General features: G+C 44.2%; 2 protein-coding genes across 8 annotated transcripts in view; one reads left to right on the forward strand and one right to left on the reverse strand.

The window, feature by feature from the left end:
* Nucleotides 1-18133, reverse strand: part of ARL3 (ARF like GTPase 3) — a 56192-nt gene extending 38059 nt beyond the window's left edge. Inside the window, exons 1-3 of one of the 3 annotated variants that reach the window (XM_006166372.3) lie at nt 18060-18079; nt 13770-13817; nt 8376-8519 (exon numbers count right to left, since the gene is read on the reverse strand). In XM_006166372.3, coding sequence (XP_006166434.1) covers nt 8376-8519; nt 13770-13817; nt 18060-18062 — 195 coding nt within the window. In that variant the 5' untranslated portion in view covers nt 18063-18079. Of the gene's footprint in view, nt 1-8375; nt 8520-13763; nt 13818-18059 lie in introns of all 3 variants that reach the window. The other 2 variants (XM_027767418.1, XM_006166374.3) reach the window with 2 other exon arrangements.
* Nucleotides 18134-18243: 110 nt separating this feature from the next.
* SFXN2 (sideroflexin 2) overlaps nt 18244-22534 on the forward strand; it is a 30286-nt gene continuing 25995 nt past the window's right edge. For 2 of the 5 annotated variants that reach the window (XR_337095.3, XM_006166377.3), the window contains exon 1: nt 18432-18568. The gene's annotated coding sequence lies outside the window, so the exon portion shown is untranslated. Of the gene's footprint in view, nt 18321-18429; nt 18569-21838; nt 22025-22534 lie in introns of those variants that run through there. The other 3 variants (XM_014583332.2, XM_027767417.1, XM_006166378.3) reach the window with 3 other exon arrangements.

The following is a 22534-nucleotide window of genomic DNA, read 5'->3' on the forward strand; positions in this document are numbered from 1 at the left end:
CGGGTTAAGTGGGTCTGGTTAAACGTTTACGCCTCTGTAAACGTTTGCCTCAGCGGGCAGCTTGCCCACACCACTGCCTGGCACACGGGGACAAGGCGCAGTGCCATGGTACAGAAACACGGCCACCCAATTTCCACCGCGGATAACTAGTCTCCAGAGGATAAGCAGGGATGAGGCCGGCTACAGCTCCTCTAGAACACCAAGGACTGAATAAATGAGAAGTTTAAGAACTCTAAATGGAAATGGCTTAAGCTTATTGTAAAAGACAGCTTCAGTGGGACTCATTGACAAAACTACTTGTGCACATCTAAAAATTCTACATTTAACAAGGACATTACGTGTCAAACCCAGGAACGCTGAATGAAGAAGGGAATGTAGTAAGTTTTGGAATTTGACTGTATGTATCAACTGCCTCCAACTTCTGTAAGTTATCAGACCAAACAAATCTACTAGGAAATTCTTCAAAGGAAATAATAATGAATGGGGGGCAGGGGCTGGCAGCTGGTGAAGTGGTTAAAGGCACTGGACTCCCACATGGCCGACCGTGGTTCAACTCCTGGACCTGGCGACTTGCTTTCCTGCTTTCCTTTTCTCTCTCTCTATCTCTGTCTGGTCAAATTAAAAAATAATAATAACAAGTGGAATTAGTTCATGATATATTAAGTGAAAAGGATTGTATAAAGCTGTATATTCTGGGACCAGCAGTTGGCATAATGGCTATGTCGCTGGACTCTCATGTAGTCGACTGCAGTTTAAGTCCCAGACCCGGTGGCTTAAACTCACACTGGGCACGCGTGTGTGTGTGCCCAAGATCCCGAGTGGAGAATGGAGAAGGGATTGCAGTGTGGCCATCCCCCCTGGGGGCTGATTTCTCGCTTTCTGCAGCTCTGTCTCTCTCTTTCTGGCGAGCACACATGCCCAATAGCAAAACAAAACAAAACAAAACAAAACAAAAAACAAAAAAACACACACACAAAAAATGGGAACAGCAATTAGTGTAATGGCTATGTTGCTGAACTCCCATGTAGCCAACTGCGGTTGGAGTCCTGGACCCGGTGGCTTAAACTCACGCCAGGTGCATGTGCGCCCAAACTCCCCAAAGGAGAATGGAGACGGGATTGCGGCATGGCCATTCCCCCTAGGGGGTGATTTCTCTCTTTCTATCTCTGTCTCTCTGGTGAGCGCACATGCCCTATAGCAAAAACCTCTCCAAAAAAAATCAAAACCAAAACCAAAAAAAACCAGTATATTCTCTATATGTCATTTAACTAAATTAACTAATTTATTTTAAAAATTTTTTAGATTTTTTTTTTTTTTTGCCTTGGGATATGTGTGCTTGCTGGAGAGAGTGTGTGACAGAGAGGGAAAGCGAGAACTCCCCGTTCCCCCTGGGGGAGGGGGCTGGCCACACTGTAATCCCTTCTCCTCCATTCTCCTCGTGAGAATGTGCCCACTGTGAGTTTCAAGCCACTGGGTCTGGGACTCTCACGGTTGAGTGCAGCAATGTAACCACTATGCTATCTGCTGGCCCCTTATTTTTATTTTTTTTTAAGTTTCTTTCTTTTTTCCATGAGTGAGAGAGACAGAGGAAAAGAGAGGTGGTGGGGGTGGGGAGGAGACAGACAGCACCCCTTAGCAGGGTTTTTCACACCGTGATCCACCGGCCTCACCCAGTCAGGATCATGGGCACATGAGTACCTGTTGTGTTCAGGGAGGTCTCTGGACACAAACCTGGACCCTGTCCAAGTGGGCCAGCCCTGCAGAATGTATGTTATCACTGTGACTATCCGGCCCTTATTTTTTGTTTTAAATACACCTATCACATATTGGGTTGTCAGAAAAGTCATGATGCATTTTTTTCTTCTTTTTTTGAAGAGGTTTTTGCTATAGGGTGTGTGCACTTGCCAGACAGACAGAGAGAGATAGAGAGACAGAAAGCGAGAATCACCCCCCAGCGGGGATGGCCACGCCGCAATCCCTTCTCCTCCATTCTCCTCTCCGGATCTTGGGCACGCATGCACACGCGCCTGGCGTGAGCTTTAGCCACTGGGTCTGGGACTCGAACAGTGGTCGACTACATGGGAGTCCAGCAACATAGCCATTATGCTAACTGCTGGCCCCATGATGCATTTATAAACAGAAAAGCATAGAAAAAATATGCCATGACTTTTCTGACAACCCAATATATACTGACATTTGACAAAAATCTGAATGGACACATTCCTAAATGTAAACAGTGGTTCTATCTGACAGGGTGTTACAGGTGAGGTCTAGTTTCTCAATTTACTTTATTTATACTTTCTAAGTTATATGTACTATAATGAACATCTATTACTTTTTCTAATATAAACAAAAAAATACAATAAAAGTTTATTTTTAAAGAATAAATACTGGGTCAGCATGTGGTGTGGCGGTTAAGGTGCTAGGCTCCCATGTGGCCACCTGTAGTTCGAGTCTTGGACCTGGTTGCTTGCTCACTCTCTCTCTCTCTCTCTCTGTCTCTCTCTGGTCAAATGAAAAATATTAATAATAAATAAATAAACATTTAAAACTAATTCTTTAAGAAAAGAGAAAGAATAAACATAAAAGCATGACCTAATATGCTAAAAGTCTTCTATAACACATCACAGGAAGCCTGAAGGAAATTTGAGTTAATAACTTTGACTGCATGGCTACATTTCCAGTGTGAAAGTCATCATTCTAGTATTCTTGAGAGATACAGTCAACTGCTAATAATAATACTTTTTGAAAGAAAGATAACAAAAAACCCTAGCTTTTCCTTATTCTGGCAGAAATCCTGACACACTAATATGTGTTTGCAGCCCTTCGAGGCCACACTCCTGTAATTTGCTCCTCTTAACTCAGAAGCTGTGAAATTGCTCATGTGATATTGGTTGAAATTACTTTTCTGTGAAAAGCTGAGATGCGACAAGACTCAGGCCATGAAGTACACACACCAGCACGGCCACTCAAACCTGACACAAGGTCTTACCAAGAACGCACCAGGGACCAGCAGTTGGCGTAATGGCTGCATCGCTGGATTACCATGTAGTAGACTGGTTTGAGTTCTGGACCCGGTGGCTTAAACTAACGCCAGGTGCATGTGTGTGCGTGTCTAAGATCCCGAGAATGGGGGGTGGTTTCTTGCTTTCTTTCTGTCTCTCTCTGCTTTCTGGCAAGCGCACACATCCTATAGTAAAAACCTCCCCACCCCCTGCAAAAAAAACATAAAAATAAAAATAAAAACAAAAATTACAACAACAAAAAAGAACACACCAGCATGGCCACTCAAACCTGACACAAGGTCTTACCAAGAACAGTGAGAGAAAATGCTAAATAACTCAAGTTTTGCCAAAATTGCTAATGCTCAAACACTTTAAATAAGATCAACAGGCTGTCCCTTTTGGCTTAGCTAAAGGTCAAAATTTCTTAGGAGTTCCTACAGGAAATAAGGCCTAGAGACGCCTACTAGGAGTCTTCCAATCGATTTGTCTTTCAACTTCCATACCGTGAGTACCACCACTGCCTTATCCTTGAAGTTTTGCTCCCCTGGCCTTAGGAGCTACATCAAAAAAGGTAATTTTTAAAAAAGTATTATTTAATTTTATTTATCCATTTATTTATTTTTAATTTAGCCAGAGAGACATCAGAGAGAGAGGGTGGCCAGAGAGAGATAGAGAGAGAGAGAGGGAAAGTGAGAAAGCAAGCCACCAGGTCTGGGACTTGAACAGTGGTCAGCCAAGTAGGAATGTTCAGCACCTTAAACACCACACCACCTGCTGGTCCCTGTAATTATTTTTTATTTAAAAAACTGGTACATAGGGCCAGCAGGTGGTATGTATGTAGGTTAAAGTAGCTGGATCCAATATGGCCGGCCATGCAGTTCGAGTCCTGGCCCAAGCAGCTTAAAAAACAGGCCAGGCACATGTGCATACCTATCCAAAATCCTGAGAGGAGAATGGAGGAAAAGGGACTGCAGCATGGCCAATCTTCTCCCCTCTTCCCCTGAAGGTTGAGTTCTCACTTTTCCTCTCTTTCACTCCTGCAAATGTTCACAACCTATAGTGAACTTAAAATCAAACAAACAAAAGGTATATATTTGCATTAAATGTGAAAAATACACACTAAAATACTACCAGTGGTCTTCCTCAGAGTATGCGAGTTTTTTTCTTTATATTTTCTCTGCATTTTCTTTTTTTCTTCTTCTTTTTAATTTTTAGAGAGATTTTTGCTATAGGGTGTGTGCACTCACTGGAGAGACAGACATACAGAAAGCGAGAAATCACCCCTTGGGGAGATAGCCATGCTCCAATCCCTTATCTTCCAGTCTCCTCTCGGGATTTTGGGCACACAAGCACGTGTGCCCGGCATGAGTTTTAAGTTGCTGGGTCCAAGACTTGAACTGTGGTTGACTACATGGGAGTCCAGCGACGTAACCGTTATGCCCTCTGCTGGTCTCACTCTGCATTTTCTAAATGTTAAATTTCATAATCAGAGAAGATGAAATAAAAATTTTTTTTCAGGTTTTTGCCATAGGGCACATGTACTCACCGAAGAGAAATAGAGACAGAGAGAGGAAGAGTAAGAAATCATTTCCCAGGGGCGATGGCCATGTCAATCCCTTGACTTCAATTCTCCTCCTGGGATTTTGGACATACATAGACACATACTCAGCGTATTTTCATGTCACCAAGAGTCCAGGCCTCATACTGTGGTTAGCCATGTGAGAATCCAGTGCCCTAATCACTATGCTACCTGCTGGCCCCCTTTTAGAATTTTTTTTGCCAGATGAGGCTAGCAGGAGGCATAGTGGTCAAGGCACTGGATTTCCACATGGCCAACTGCAGTTTAGGTCCCAGACCTAGTGGCTTAAAACTCACATCAGGCGCTTGTGCATGCATGCCCAAAATCCCAAGAGGAAAACAGAAGAGAAGGGGCTGAGGTGTCCCCATCCCCTCTGGATGGTAACTTTTCACTTTCTGACTATCTCTCCAGTGAGTGCACGTGCCCTACAGCTAAAAAAATAACTCTCAAAAAATTTTTTTCTTTTTGCGAGAATGCACACACACTCCCCTGTGAAATACTGAAAAACCACCCTCTAAGAGTCATGGACACACTACCATTCCTTCTCCTCCACTTCTTCCCTCAAGATTCTAGGCATGCATGCCTGGCATGTTTCCCTAGATGCCAAGTCTGGGACTCAAACTGCCAAGTTGGCCATGTGGGTCTAACTGCCTTAGGCAGGCTCAATAAAACTATTTTTATTTTTAAAAGATTATTATTGTTTTTAAAATTTTGTTTGTTTTTATTATTGATTAATTTTGACCAGAGAGTGAGAGAGAGAAAGGGAAAGTAAGAAAGCAAGCTGCCAGGTCTGGGACTCGAACATGGTCGCTCATGTGGGAGTCCAATGCCTTGACCATCATGCCACCTGCCAGCCCCACTATTTTTAAAAAGAATATAGGTTGGGGACCAGCAGATGGCATAATGCTTATGTTACTGGACTCCTCACATGGCTGACATGGTTTGAGTCCCGGGCCTGGTGACTTCAAAATCACGATGGGTGCGTGTGTGTACAGGCCCAAGATCCTGGGAGAACAGAAGAAAAAGGATTGCAGCATAGTCATATCCCTGGGGGATGATTTCTCATTTTCCCTCTCACTGTCTCTGTCTTTCTCTATAGTGAGTACATATGTACAAAGGCAAAAACCTCTTAAACAAAAGAACATAGGTTGGCCCAGCTGCAGAGGTGCAGGCAGTAGAGTGCCACTGTGTAATACTGAAGCCATATGGGAAGTCCTGGGTTCAGATCCCAGGTGGACCTGAACATGCAGGCATACCAGCAGGCACCCATGACCCTTAGTGACCTGCAGTCTCAGTGGGGCAGGCTGCAGTGTGTGGCAAGACCCTGCAGGGTACTCCTCCCACCCCAACTACCATGTTCTCTCTCATGAATGAAACTTGGAACAAAACAAAAGAAAACCCCCAAGGGTAGGCTGATAGTTCAGTGGCTAAGGGAACTCAATCCCACATGGCTGACTGTGTGGTTTGAGTTGAAAAACAGGCCAGACCAGGCATGTGTGTGCCTGTGCCCAAAACCCCAAAAGGAAGAAGAAATGGAGAAGGGATTATGGCATGACTATTCCCCTTAGGGATTCTTTTCCCCTTTTCCTCTCTATTTCTCCTCCTCTGTGTCCCTCTCCAGTGAGTGCACATACCCTACTGCAAAATTTAAAAAAAAAAAAAATATATATATATATATTTAAATTGTAACTTAGATTTCAGGGATTGTCTTGTGATATACATCCACACACATGTACACATATTCATATATATGTACACATTTGCATATATGTACATTTTTAAAGAGAGATTTTTGCTATAGGGCATGTGGGCTCGCCAGAGACAGACAGACAGAAAGTGAGAAATCATCCCCCCTCCAGGAGGGATGGCCACACCACAATCCCTTCTCCATTCTCCCAAAATTGTGGGATTTGGGGCATATGGGCACACATGCCAGGTGTGAGTTTCAAGCTGTTGGGTCCAGGACTCAAAACAAGGTGGGCCATGTGGGAGCCCAGTGATGTGACCATTACGCCATCTGCTGGTCCCATGTGTACAAATGTTTTTTGTTTTGTTTTGTTTTGAAGGATTAGGGCATAGGGCGCATGTACTCGCTGAAGGGAGATAGAGAAAGTGAGAGGGAATGTGAGAAATCGCCCCCCAGGGGGATGGCCACACTGCAATCCCTTCTCCTCCATTCTCCCTCTGGGGTTTTGGACATGCACTCACATGTGCCCAGCATGATTTTCAAGCTGCCAGGTCTGAGACTCAAACCATAGTCATCCATGTGGGAGTCCAGCACCATAACCACCATATGGTGCTGGCCCGGCAAATGTGTTTTTTTATCGTGATTTCTGGTTTACCTAGAATCACTGTACATCTTTGTGGGCTACAGTATGGTTTTTTCAGAAGCACACATACAGTGCATAATAATCGATTCAAGGATACAGACATGTTTGTCTTACTCAAGGTTGAACATCTCCCCGTGCTTGTTCTATAGTAGTTCTGCTAGTTGTTCTGGTGGTATTGTACACTGAGTTATCAGACAATGTGTACTGTGCTGTGGTACTGTTCCATACCCTACTCCACCTTTACATGCATTCTTGTGTCTGTCAATCATTTTCTTCTGAATTGTCCCCATCCTCTCTCACTACACTGTGCAGATTTTGGTATCTACCAGAATTTTCATTATATATGATGTTCTATTTGCTTTATTTTTATCTATTTATTTATAAACATTTATTTATTTAGCTATCTATTTATTTGTCATGATTTTAGGGCTGTTGGGTCTGGGACTTGAACTGTGGTCGGACATGTGGAAGTCTAGCACCTAAACCACGATGCCACCTGCTGGCTCCATTTTATTTTATTTTATTTTATTTTATTTTATTTTATTTTATATTTGCCAGGGGGTGTGTGTGCTTGCCAAGGCGGGGTGGGGGGGGAGAAAGAACCCCCCTCACACACAATGGGGTGCGGTCACACCACAATTCCTTCTCCATTTCTCCAGCTTATTGGGATTTTGAGCGTGTATGCACACATGCCTAGCATGGTTTTCAAACTACCAGGGCTGGGACTCGAACTGCATGGTTGACCACTTGAGATAATGCTTCCTTAACCACTAGGCTATGGGACCAGTCCTATATATGAATTTTAAATTGTGCGTGAAATACATAAAATAAAATGTACCATTTAAAGTGTACAGTTATGTGGCATTAAGTACATTCACACTGCATCCATCTGCTCAGTTTCATTCCACTTGCAAGACTGACTCTGTACCCCTTAAACGGTAACTCCCCATCTCCGCCTCGCCCCAGCTCTGGTAGCCCCATTCTACTTTCCACCATTTTACACTCTCATACCTCCTATGAATGGAATCTGAGACACACACACACACACACACACACACAAACATCTACTAATTTTTTTTAAAGGGCACATGCACGTGCCAGAAACAGACAGCGGGGGAAAGTGACAGACCCACCCCCTCGCAAAGGAGTATGGCCAAGTCACACTCCCTTCTCCTCCAGTCTCTTTTTGGGATTTTAGGCACATGTATACACGCACCCAGTGTTTTTCAAGCTACTGCGTCCAAGACTCAACCCGCACAGTTGGCCGTGTAGGATCCAGCTGCCTTAACCTCCATGCCACCAGCTACCCCAATAGATTTTTGAAATATGATTATTTTAGACTGTACAGACTTTTCTCAGAAATAGTGAAAGTGGACAAAACGCCATTTCCCATTTTGTCTTCCTCATTGCTATGGGCATTTTCCTTGTGCGATGCAGCACCCGGAGCCAGGCGGCGCTCACCTGTGTAGGCGTGATGTGGCTGATGTCTTCAGACGCAAGCTGCTTCAGGAGAGTAGTCTTGCCAGCATTATCCAAGCCCAGGAGAAGGATTCTCACCTCCTGGTCCGGGGCACTTTTCAATTTGCGCAGAATTGAGAGTAAGCCCTTGAACAACCATGAGGGAGAAAGATTACTTAGGGGGTGCTGACCTTGAGATTACTCGGCATCAGAATGACTTCCTCTTTTATTATCATTTAGTTTTTGCAATAGGGCATGCACACTCAACTAGAGACAGAGAGAGAGAGAGAGAGAAAGAAAGAAAGTGAGAAATCTCCCCCCACAGGGGATGGTCACATAGCAACCCCTTCTCCTCCATTCTCCCCTCTGGATTTTGGGCATACATGCCTGTGTATTTCAAGCTGCTGGGTCTGGGACTTGAACCATGCTGCTGGCTATGTGGTATTCAGCGCCATCATCACCATGCCACAGGCTGGCCCCAGAATATCTCCTTGAAAACATTCTTGGTGGGGACCAGCAGGTGGCGTGGTGGTTGAGGTGCTGGATATGCCCACATGGCTGACCACGATTTAAGTCCTGGACCTGGCAGCTTGCTTTCTTGCTTTCCTCTCTTTCTCTCTCTCTCTGTGCGTATGTGTGTGTGTGTGTGTGTGGTCAAATTAAAAAAAGATGAATGAATAAATAAAATTAAATAAAAATAATTCTTAAAAAAAAAGAAGGAAAACATTCTTGGTTACAGAAAGCTTTTATTATTATTTTCACTCTAATGCCATTTATTCCATTTGTTTCATTTCAATTTGTGGCAAGTACAACAGTAAATTCAGCAACTTAACCAGCAGCATGGCTAGTTCTCTCTTCGCCTATTAATCCAGCTTAGTAGTCACCCCAGATCTCCTGGGAGTGTGAACTGCCACTCTGCTTGTGTCCCTAAAGCCCCTCATGTACACATAGAGTAGAACGCTCATCACATAACAGTAGGGCATCGATTCTTGTATATTCCTCCTTTACTACAGTGCAGTGCCTTGTGGGTAAGGATCATAGCTTCAGTCTCCCACAATGCCTGGCATACTGGCTAGACACTGGATTACAATTGAGGATTAAACAGAATTGCTCACACAAGTTAACGCAGGATTTTAAGGTGCTATATTAAAAGACTCAAGAAGTCGTTAAGAAAATTGAAGCTGGGCTCTCGGTTTAAGACTATATATTTTAGTTCACGTTTCAGATTTCTTCATTTAAAATACTCTTAGCCGTCATCTCGCTTTCACAAATCCTTATGGGATAAGGTGTACGGTAATAGTTACATGTGTTTCTCAGAAGGAAAATCTGATAAGATAGAGAAATTAGGGAATTGCAAAGAAATCTAAATTTAACCAGGGTATTTGTGACTAGTAATCTAATTTTTCTGTTTCCTGTTTTTATTTATTTATTTTTTAATTTTTGCTATAGGGTGCCTGTGCTTGCTAGAGAAAGAGAGAGCAAGAGGGAAAGTGAGAAAAGATCGCCCACCACCACTCATACTACAATCCCTTCTCTTCCTTAGCCTCCATTCCCCTTAGATTTAGGGCACATACACACGTGCACCTGGCATGATTTTCAAGCCACCAACACCAGGACTTGAACCACACAGTCAGCTATGTGGGATCCAGCTGCCTCAACCTCCGTGCCATCTACTGGCCCCATTATTATTTACGGATGGACATGAATCATGTTGCTTTAGCTAAGGACACAAGAAAATCTCTATAGGAAAGTTATTTGTTCTGTCCTGCGGCTGGCAATCTTGTTCTCATGAGGCATGGTTACAAGAATCAAAGAATTCCGGAGTTTAAAGGGCATATAATCTAATCTCACAACCCTAGTAGAAATTCCTTCAAGCTGAGTCTTAGAATTAAATAAAATGGTTCTATTTGTTATCCACATTGCACCAGGCAATAATTCAAACCAGTTTGTTCACTAAGATCAAAGAATACTTCTGTGAAATAATTCTCAACAACTGGGTCTTTGGACAATGATATGCAAATATGCTTAGTTAAGAATTCCCTTCTGCCTCGGAGATGCTTTGTTTACCATTCTAGTTCTGTATTTGCACCAACCTGCTAAGGAACACATTAACCTATGCCTCCATTTTTTTCTAGCAATAAAACAGAAGGTTTAGTCTAAGACAGACAAATTCTATGCTAGAAGATTTGGGGAAGAGAGACTGAACAGATTTGAAACAAACAAAATGATAGGCAGGACTTTTTTTTTTTAAGGCAGCACGTATTTATACTTGTATTTTTATTTTAGTGGCCTTGAATACTTTGACACCATTCTTTTTTTTTTTTTTTTTTGGAGATGTTTTTGCTATAGGGCACGTGCGCTCGCCAGAAAGACAGACAGAGACAGAAACGAGCAATCACCCCCCTCCCCCCAGAAGGATGGCCACGCTGCAATCCTTTCTCCTCCTTTCTCCTCTCGGGATCTTGGGCACACACACACATGCTCCCGGCATGAGTTTAAACCACCGGGTCCAGGACTTGAACCACAGTCGACTACATGGGAGCCCAGCGACATAGCCACTATGCTAACTGCTGGTCCTGACATCATTCTTTCTTAACACTATATTTATAAGGAGTCTCCCTCATTTCTGTTAGCTATATTGAAATCACTCATTTATAACACCACCTTTCGGATAGTTAAAATCAGAATTCTGAGATCCGCAGGAGACTGGTGATATAAAAACGCAAAGAATAGGAAAACACACTGCACTACTCGTTCTGAGCTCCTAATTGGATGAGAAAAGACAGGGTCTCATTACCTGATTATAAATTCCAAAAAATTAAAATTTGTCAAATTAGTGTATTAAATCACATACACGTAAAGTTCTTATACATTATCTACCGATCTAGAAATTGTGAAGGAAAATCTATTTTGTATAAGATGTTTTTAGTTTAAAATTAATATTTTGGTTTTCTCCTCAAATGTGTCTTCTTGGGGCCAGCAGCTGGCGTGGTGGTTAAGGGCACAGGACTCCTACATGGCCGACTGCAGTTTGAGTCCCGGACCTGGCGGCTTGTTTTCTCACTTTTTTTCCTCTCTGTCTCTCTCACTCTGTCACTCTCTGGTCAGATTTAAAAAACAAAAATAAATAAAATAAAGTTAAAAAAAATGTCTTTTTAAAAAATCATTAAATAAAAGTACTGGGGCCTGGGACCAGCAGCTGGTGTAATGGTTACATCACTAAACTGCCACATATTTGACTGTGTTTTGAGCCCCAGACCAGGAGGCTTAAAACTCATGCTGGGCATGTGTGCGTGTGTGCCCAAAATCCCGAGAGGAGAGTGAAGGGATTGCAGCATGGCCATTCCCCCAAGGGGTGATTTCTCCCTTTCTGCCTCTGTCTCTTCAGTGAGTACGCACACTCTATGGCAAAAATCTCTCTTTTAAAAAAAAGTAATACTGGGACCAGCCACAGCATGGTGGTTAAAGTGACTCGACCCCACATGGCCAACTCTGTAGTTCTAGTCCTGGACCTGGTGGTTTGAAAAACATGCCAGGCATATGTGTGTGCATGTGTGCCCAAAATCCCAAGAGAAGAATGAAAAGGGACAGAGGCATGGCCATCCTCCCTGGGGGATGCTTTCTCACTTTCTCTCTCTGGTGAGTGCACACACCCTACAACAAACTAAAAAGAAAAAAAAATGTTTTTTTGTAAGCTGAGGCTTTTTATATACTTATTTATATCTGAAATCGAATAATTAAGAGAAAAACATTAATTTATATTCGTCTTAAAAGGAGAGAGGCAGGGACCAGCATATGGCATGATGGTTACATTGATGGATGCCCACAGTTGACCACAGTTCGAGTTCTGGATCTGGTAGCTTAAAACTCATGCTAGGGGGACCAGCAGGTGGTGTGGAGGTTAAGGGTGCTGGACTGCATCCACGGGGTCGACCATGACCTGGCAGCTTGCTTCTCACTTTCCTTCTCTCTCTCTGTCCCTCTCTGGTAAAATTAAAATAAGTTAATAAATAAAGCTAAATAAAATAATTCTTTAAGGGACCGGCAGTTGGCGTAATGGCTGTGTTGCTGAACTCCCATGTAGTGGATCATGGTTCAAATCCCGGACCTGGTCGCTTAAACTCATGCCAGATGCGTGTGTGTGAGTGCCCAGGATCCAGAGAGGAGAGTGGAGGAGAAGGGATTGTGGTGTGACCATCCTTCCTGGGGGGCGATTTCTCGCTTTCTGTCTCTCTGTCTCTCTGTCTTTCTGGCAAGCACACATGTCCTATTGCAAAAACCTCTCCAAAAAAAATTAAAAATCATTCTAACTGTAGATGAACTTCATTAATTTAATGGTATAGAATACAGTACTTGTATATTTCTTTTTTCATTAAAATAATTTACTTAATTTTATTTATTATTAGCTATAGGGCATGTGCACTCACCAGAGAAAGACAGAGAGAAAAATGGAGAGAGAGAGGGAGAGAAAGCAAACTGCTAGATCTGGGACTTGAACCGCTGTTGGTCCTGTGAGAGTCCAGTGCCCTAACCACCACACCATCTGCTGGCCCCATTTGTACATTTCTAATGAGTGATTTTCTTTATCTTCACCTTTAAGTGAAATGACAGAAAATGAAAAGTCCAGCTACCATTTTCTTCTAGCAAAATGATAAAGGACATTTCACGCATGGTCTAGGGAAGACAAAGGTAAATACAAAACAGCATCATAATGACCCCGTACAGGACAGGGGATCACAGGATTATCAGGGTTTGCTAAATAGGGAAGATATTTATAGACGTCAGGGTTCTGCCTGAAAGGTACTAAGTAAGCTGATTAAAGGGCCCGGATGAAAGACAGCAGAGTAAGCCTATGCTATGCCTCTGTCCATGTACGCTCGCTCACCCTTTACTGTAAATGTCAGATGAAGGGAGACAGTCATTACAAGTGAAATGCATTAGGAGGCTGAATTCTGCAGCCTGGATACAATGAAATTAATTTTGAAAGTGTATCTTGCCCAAAATATCCATTCATTCAACTATCATTGTAAATACCCTTAACATGTGAGTATAAGCAAAACAAACAGGATCTCTGCATAGGATCTCTATGTTGATTTTATTAAGAAAAAGCAACAGAGGGGCAGATGGGATGGTGGTTAAGGACGCTGGACTCCCACATGGCCGACTGTTGTTTGAGTCTCAGACCTGGCAGCTTGCTTTTTCACTTTCTCTCTCTCTCTCTCTCTCTCTCTCTCTCTTGCTCTCTTGCTCTGTCCCTCTCTGGTCAAAATTAAAGAAAAATTACATAAAATGATTCTTAAAAAAAAAAGAAAGAAAAAGAAAAAGCAGCAGACGACCAGAGCGTCAGTCAATTATGTACTGTGTGTCACCGGCGTGGGGTGTACAGGTCACCTGTACCTGGAGCACAGAAGTGGTCTGACTCAGCAACAAACCATTCAAACTTTCCTAGGGGGAAATCAGGAAGAGAGATGTTATTGACTACAGATATTTTATCTGCCTCAAAATCAGCTTAAACTCCACTACTGGCAGAGGCATGGTGCACTGACCTAAAACATACACGCTAGGTCATTCAAAGAAACTGGAGGGACAGGAAGGCAGAGAAATGTGTTGGTCTGTGGAAAGTATATGTGGCTGTGAGGAGCAGCTACAATTTGAATATTAAGGGACCAGCAGTTAGCGTAATGGCAATGTCACTGGACTCCCATATGATCGACCATGGTTCGAGTCCTGAACTCGGTGGCTTAACACTCACACCAGGTACATGTGTATGTGTGCCCAAGATCCTGAGAAGAGAATGGAGGAGAAGCGATTGAGGCGTAACCATCTCCCCCCCCCGGGGGGTGATTTCTTGCTCTCTGTCTTTCTGGCGAGCACACGCACCCTATAGCAAAAAAAAAAAAAAAAAAAAAGAAAGAAAGAAAAAAAGAAAACTTCTCCAAAAAATAAGAAATAAATATTAAAAGGATTCAGTCAACTGTCCAATGCATACACTCCCCATAGTCAGCCTAAATGGAAGTGACTTCAATCTACTTTTACCTCTTCAGACTGAACTCCTGGCAGCTTTGAAATAGAGACCCTCAGAGACTCAACTTCTCTTCAGAGACCCTCTTCAGACTCAACTCCTGGCAGCTTTGAAACAGAGACCCTCTTTCTCATCACCTCTCTACTAAATAAATACAATGTGTCTGGAGAGAAAAAACATGAGCATCTCCTCAGGAAGAGTGGGTTCCCGCTTCACCAGAGTCCTACTGAAAAGAACATCACCGGCTTCAGGGCATCAGAGGCTTGTCCTCAACTTCTGTACATGTAACCCGGGGTATGGTGTCATCTAGGAAATGAGAACAACACTCATATCTCCAAAAAATGCTATGCTTAAATGAGATAACGGATGTAAAACAGGATACAGAGTAGCCACTCATTTTTTGTTTTAATTTTGCTGTAGGGCATGTACGCTCACAAGAGACAGCATGAGAGGGAAAGTGAGAAAGCACCCCTCAAGGAGGTTGGCCCCCTCCTCCTCCATCCTTCTCTTGGGCACATATACCTATGTGACCCGTGTGTTTTTCAAGCTACCAAGTCCAGGACTTGAATCTCACAGTTGGCCATGTAGAATCCTGCCCTCTTAACATCATGCCACCAGCTAGCCCCATAGCGTTTTTTTAAAAATTTCACTGGCCATTTTCTGACCAGAAAACATAAGACATTGGGAATGATTGTTGGGAATAATTTCGAATGTCAAACCTGCTTGATAACTACAGGCTCCCTATATGTTGAAAGGACCCATAAATAATTACTGATTAAAGGAATCATATATTATATAATATCGATGAGTTATGAGCTAAAATTACTATCATCTTAGAATTTCATCAAAGGCTTGTTCTCATAAGGCAGGGAAAAATAGCTGACCCTAAATATTCAGAGAAACTCAGTCTGTTTTTATTGCAGTAACTCAAAAATTAAAAAAAAAAATGTATTAACCAGAACTGAAGCTTAGGAAACAACAAAAGCGCCAGCAGGTGGTATGGTGGTGAACGTGCTGGATTCCCACACCGCAGACCACAATCCGAGTGCCTGACCCGTTGGCTTGAAAATCACACTAGGTGTGTGCCGCGTGCATACCGAAAATCCCCAGAGGAAAACGAAGAGGGATTTCGGTGTGGCCATTCCCCTGGGAGGCTGATTTTTCACATTCCCTCTCTCTGTCTCTCTGGTGAACATACACTCCCTATGCCCTATGGCAAAATCCTAAACACAAAAAATAAAACACAACAACGAAAACCTAGGGCTCACTCTTCCGTTGTACAGCTATCTACGGGGCTCATGGGATACTAAAGGTGACACTTTGTCACACTACTGACCATTTAAATTCAGCGTTCCTTTTCCAGTTCTAAGAATAGCTCACACTTTTGGAGACAGAAAAAAAAAAAAGTATTTGGGAAACCAGATAAAGAAATCCAGAATCATTTGTCCTAATTTCTTACTGTTCATTTTTGGGAAAAAAGGAAATGTGTTTTGCTCACTGAATACAACGGCTGAGTGTGAGACGTGTCACCCTCGGTCGGTTGTACACAGTGCCAATTTGCACCTGGAAGCACGAGCTGTGGTTAATGTGTTGTGGCCTGTAATTATAAATTAAACAATCATGAAATTACACAGTCCACTTAATTGATAAACAAACTGGGAAAAGTTAGCCAACACTCACTAGAGTGACAAATCTCGCTTTTTGTTGGTTTGATATGCCTTTTTCATTTCAATTCCAGCAATTTTCTGTGTAAATATTTATGTTTTACTTATTTGTTGAGAAAAACTCGGGCTTTAAATGGAAAGCTCATGTATAAACGAGGAATAAAAAGAGTACACTTGTAAAAAAATCTGTTTCGCCCGAGGTTAAACAAAACTGTAAATGTAGCAAGTGTGAAATCTGATTGGCAACTTCAGATCAAATATCCTATTTCTTTAACTATCTGATGATGTAAAATCAATTGAGTTTTTTCCCTATCAAAAAGTTTACTCACTTTCAGTATTCTCTACTAGGTACTGAGCATTGACTCAAGCGTTAAGGATAAAGCTGCTAACTGACAATTAGTGTACCTGTGGGTGGCTTTGGATTTTGTTTTTAATTCTGTGGATTGTGTTTAAACAATTCAAAAGTCTGTTTCTGATTTTGAGATACTAAGTGGTACTGGGCAGTTGTCATTTTATTGAATGTGTACAACAGTCCCGAGAAGTTTATAAAGCATACCCTTATATAGCTTCAGGTGCTAGAATTAAAACTGATCTGGGAGCCTGCAGGTGGCATGGTGGTTAAGGTGCTGGACTCCCACATGGCCAACCACATTTCAAGTCCCGGACTTAGCAGCTTGCTCTCTCACTTTTTCTTTTGCTCTGTTCCTCTCTGGTCAAATTTAAAAATCAGTAAATAAATAAATAAAGTTAAATAATTCTTAAAAAAAAAACCCTGATCTGTTATAAAATTTTAAAAACTATGGAAAAAAAAGTTTACTCACTGGATAATCAGACCTAAGTAAGGTATGTGTATTTTTTTTTTTTCCCTTTTAGATATCTACCTCATTCTTCTTAAATCAGTAAATGGTCCAACATCTCTAAGTCAATAAGGACAAGAGGGTGGGGCTGGGAAGTCACTATGATTACTGGCCCTTTGCAGTTATTGATAAGTCACCCAATCTACTCTAAATGTTTCAAAAATCAATTTTTCTTCAACTAGTTCTAAAATTTCCTTTTTAACTCCCTTCAACGAACTGTACAGAAATCAACATGGAACAGTGTTGACCGTCAAATCTGTCACACATCATAATTCACAATTTGGGGGCAGCTTTCATTAGGGCTGCTAGAGAAAAGGCTTGCCCCAAGTTGATGCCCACTCCCCAGTTGTAATTTCCCATGCTTTCTAGTTTGTAGATCCCACGTTGCAGGTTCTTTGGACCTAGTGGAGTCCCATGCAAAAGGGAGTTGCAACAGGTTTTGAAGGGAAAGGACAACTCTTTGCTCTCATCAACGTGGATTAAGTAAAATCGGTCATTACTAACAACCAGGACATGCGGAACTCAGCAAATAACTCGGGACTGCGGAAGCACACCCGCCACGCAGTCACCGAGGCGGTGTAAAAGCCACCAAGCATCCTTCCCTAGCAGCACCTCTTTGTGTCCTGAGACTTCGCCAACCCCTAGGGGCCCGAGGAAGAGTAAAGCTAGGCTACCGTCTCCCCTGGGGCCGCCAAGGGAGTAGCTCAGGTCTTTCTCCGGGTTTCTGGCCCAGTCCCAGGCAGACCCCACTTTACTGCGGCGCGGGGAGGCCAATTCCTGGGGAATATCTAAACCTGACTGCGGAGGCTGCTCTCTGCAGCTTCGCGGATCCGTCCTCATCCCTGTCCCCAGAGTAATGATGAAGCCCAGGATCTGTCCAGGGCCAGGCACGCACTCTGCCAGCCCCTTCCTCAGGCCTCGGATCCATCGCAGGCCGGGTCCTTCATCTCCAGGCCCAAGCCTTCCTCCAGGGCCCACCCTCGGAACTCCCCACAGCCCCCCGAAACCAATCCAGAATCCAGACAGCAAGCTAAGCGCCGTCCCATTCCCTCTCAGGCTTTCAGCACAATGCTCCGCCCTGGGCCTAAGGACGGGAACGGGATGACCCGCGGGCTCCGGAGGGGCCCGCGCCCCCCACACTCACCATCCTCCCGCCGAGTCCCTCCTCCTCCTCCTCCTCCTCCTCCTCCTCCTCTTCTGGCCTCCCCCGTTACCAGGGGCAACTGCTGCGACGCCGCCCCCGACGTCCCTAGCACGCACAGCGGAGGAGCAAAGCAGCGGTACGGGGCGGGGTCCAGCTCCGCTTTCCCCAAAGTGCGCAAGCGCACCAAAGTGCCTGCCCACTGCGCAGGCGGGCTGCAGGAGCCGCGGGAGGCCGGGGCTGGCTGGCAGAAACCCGGGAATGGTGAGCACTCGCCCACGTGGCTGGCGGGAGCCTCCCGGCCTGTGATTGGTCCTGCAGGAGGGGCGTGGGGCGGGCAAGGGGGCGGTACCAGTGCCAGGCTTCCAACGCGGGCTGCAACTGGGGGCGTAGTCACAGTACTACTCTCCCAGGACTAGGTAAGGGGCTGGGCGAAGAGGCCGCTCGCCACAAGTACCTCTAGTCCCCACGTCCCGGGAGGGAGCTCGAATTTCCGTCCTGACTACGCCAAGGTGAGGCACCAGCGCCTGTGGGACTGCCACCTGCAAAGGCCACGTGGCACTAAGGGTGGCCTGGGGCTGCCGGTGGACCGCACCCCTCTAACGCTCAGGGCTGTAGCAGGCCAAGGGGTGGGGGCGTTACGGGATGCACGCCCATCTCCACAGCCCCGTGTTAGAGTCCGGGATGGAAGAGTCCCGGGGAGTGGAAGGGAGGCCGCCAATGGGAAAGGAAGAAGCAACCTGAAGGCACCGTGAGCCCAGAAGTGAGCAGGCAGTAGGAGGGAAAGGCATTTTAGAATGGGCTGAGTTTCAGTAAGGGCCACTGGACCAGACAGTACGTCTGTACTCTTGGAGAAGGCAAAAATGGATCTGCACTTCCATTCAGGGAGAAGCAAAGGCGATTCCAGGTGGTTGGGAAGTGCCACCTCCCACCCCTTTCCCACACAGAGAACCGTGAGAAGTTATCACATATGTGCCAGGCCCTGTAGTTGGTGCTGGAGACACTGCAGTGGGCCAGATCTGCCCTCATGGAAAATTCTGGGCATCCTCTGGAGTCAGATGCTTTTCCTAGAAGCTTTCATTTCATTCTCTGAACCCTGGAAATTGGTTATTTAATAGATAAGCGTCAGATTTCAACCGACATGCAAGCACTGTTTGCACTATGTTGCTTGCAAACACTATTGACCAGGAAGGAGGAACCAAGTAGTTTATATCTGTGATGTAAACCCAGAACTTTTTCTTCTTTTTAAGAAAAGTGTATTTTAGGGGCCCGCAGGTGGCATAATGGTTAAGGTGCAAGACTCCCACATGGCCGACCACTGTTGGAGTCCTGTATCTAGCAGCTTGCTTTCTCACTTTCCTTATCTCTCTCTCTCTTTCTCTCTGTCTGTCTCTGGTGAGCACATGTGCCCTATAGCAAATCAAAAAATAATATTAACATGGGGACTAACAGGTAGCGTGGTGGTTAAGGCACTGGACACACCAGGTCCAAGACCCTGGGTTTGGGTCTTGGACCTGGTGACTTGCTTTCTTGCTTCCCCTCTCTCTTTCTCTCTCTCTCTCTGTCTCTCTCTGGTCAAATTAAAAAATAAATGAATCAATAATTAAGTAAATAATTCTTTTAAAAATAAAGTAAGAATGGCCATGCCACTTTCTCCTCCATTCTCCTCTGGATATTTTGGGCACTCATACACACGCGCCTGGCATGTTTCAAGCCGCTGGGTCTGGGACTTGGGCTGCAGTTGACCACATGGGAGTACAGCACCTTAGCCACTATGCCACATTTTGGCCCCAATTCAATTAATTTTTAGTCCTGGCCTCCAAGATGATTACAGACTACTAGGGAGAAAATATATTTAAATGATGATTATAGTATTTATTTATGTAAAAAATAGGGGCCAGCAGGTGGCGTGGTGGTTGGGACGCTAGAATTCCCACGTGACCATCCTCGGTTTGAGTTCCAGACCTAGCAGCTTGGATTCTCACTCTTCCTCTCTTCTCTCTCTCTCACTCAAAACTCATGTGGAACAAAAATAATTTTTTAAAAAGAATTATTTATTTATTTATTTATTTTCATATGTGTTTTGCCAGAGAAAGACAGAGAGAGAGAGAGAGAGAAGAGAGAAGGCCTCCAGGTCTGGGACTCGAACCATGGTTAGCCATGTGGGAATTCCAGCACCTTCACCACCATGCTACTAAAATAATAAATTTAAAAATGAAATAAATAACTCTTAAAAAAATAACAATAAATAAAATTGAATAATTTTTAAGTCAGTTTTTACGGGGCCAGCAAGTGGCGTCGTGGTTACATTGCTGGATTCCCATATGGCCTACCGTGGTTTGAATCCCAGACCTGGTGGTTTGAAAATCATGCCAGGCACGTATGTGTGTGTGCCCAAGATCCCAGGAGGAGAAGGGATTGCAGTGTAGCCATTCCTTCTGGGAGTGATTTCTCACTTTTCTTCTCACTGTCTCTAGCTCTGGCAAGAGCACATGCCCTAAGGCAAAAAACTCTAAAAACAAAAGTTATTTTTTTTTTCATGGTAGAGAGCATGTGCATGTGCACGTGACATTGAGAGAGAGAGCCCCCAGAGGGACCTGGTCACACAGCCTTTCCCTCCTGTCAGGATCCTGGCCATGCCCCTGTGAGCTTGTTTATAGGATGGATCCCACTGGTCAGCCATGTGGGCGCAGACTTCCTCTGCAGTGCCTGACTGCTATACCCAGGAAGAGGGCCCTAAACTCAGAACCTTTGAGGATTTCTTTTTGTTTTTTTTTTGGCATAGAGTGAATACCGTTGCCGGAGGGACAGAAAGAAGGAAAGCGAACCCCCCCCCCAACATTTCCAGTAGAGGGATGGCTACCACAATCCCTTCTCCTCCATTTTCCTCTTGAAATTTTGGGCAGTCATGCACACATGTCTAGTGAGATTTTCAAACTGCTGGGTCTGGGACTTAAACCACAGTCAGCCATGTGGGAATCCAGTGCCTTTAACCACTATACTATTTGCTGGCCCCTAAACTCAGAACTTACTTTTTAGAGAGATTTTTTGCTATAGAGCGCGTGTGCTTGCCAGAGAGACAAAAAGCGAGAAATCTCCCCCCAGTGGGGACAGCCACGCCACAGTTCCTTCTCCTCCATTCTCCTCGGGGTTTCGCGCACACACGCCCGGTATGTAAACTTAGAACTTGTTAAGAACTGACAAATTCTGGGCGTGGATGATACACCTGGCCATTTGCTGATCAGTGTGTGTGTTTTCTGCTTCACTGGGTTCTTTGAGGGGAATTGGTGTGCATTATTATATATCAAGTAATAGACTATTGCCTGACACAGTGTTAGATCGGGGTTAGCTGTTATTATTAATTCCATCTGTGGTTTTTGGACTTTGCCTCTCTTCCTACCAGCAGGCTTCCTAGCCTAGTTAAGATTTCTGGAATGAAGGCAGATTTTCCAAAATGGTCCTTACCTGACTAGGCATTCAACTGAAGCATTTTTAACATATATGCTACTTGCATGACTGCTTCAGATCCGTGGAGAAAAAACTCAGTTTGGAGCTTGACTAATTGAAACCAGGCAAGGCTGATTTCTGGTCTGGTGCCTAGTGTGGCAGTTGACCTGGAAGCAAATGAGTGTCCATAAGCATACGCGTGGGCCCGCTGTTTAATTTTTACTCCCATTCTCCAGCTCACTCCAGGCGGCCAGGGCGGCAATCCTGGCCGGTGTCAGTGGCCTTTGTGTCTGACCTCCTGGAGTCTGTGGTGGCCTTGTTCTCACTCTGATGTCAGGTCCCATGATCATGCTTTGTTTTTCTTCCTACCTGGGGCTGTGAACTGGGAGATCTCGGGCCCTTTCCTTCCTTGTAAGAGGATACTGCAGAAAGGATTTGGAAGCCTGTTCTCTGAGTTCTGATACTGTTTGCCAGAGAAAAATCAGCTTTCTTTGGGACGGATGAGTATTACTGTGAGAGAGGTAATCATTGACTTCACTTTCTCTTTTCTCTTGTTCTTTTCTTTCTTCTTTTCAGAATTACTTATTTAATTCCATTTATTGTTATGATTTTTTAATTTGACCAGACAGAGAGAGAAAGGGAAAGTGAGAAAGCAAGCTGCCAGGTCCGGGACTCAAACCATAATCAGCCTTATGGGAATCTAGCACCCTTAGCTACCACACCACCTGCCAGCCCCTCTTTCTTTCTTTCTTTTTTGGAGAGTTTGTTTTTTTTTTTTTGCTATAAGAGGGTGTGTGTTCGCCAGAAAGACAGAGAGAGACAGAGATATCACCCCCAAGGAGGAGGGCCACACCGCAATCCCTTCTCCTCCATTCTTCTGGGATCTTGGGCACACACACACATGTGCCTGGCGTGAGTTTAAGACACCAACTTTGGGACTCGAACCGTGGTCAACTACATGGGAGTCCAGTGACATAGCCATTTATGCTAACTGCTGGTCCCATCTCTTTCCTCCTTTTTTTTTTTTTTTT

This window comes from Tupaia chinensis, unplaced genomic scaffold (assembly GCF_000334495.1).
Source record: "Tupaia chinensis unplaced genomic scaffold, TupChi_1.0 Scaffold144255_1, whole genome shotgun sequence".
In the NCBI taxonomy this organism is placed as follows: Eukaryota; Metazoa; Chordata; class Mammalia; order Scandentia; family Tupaiidae; genus Tupaia; species Tupaia belangeri.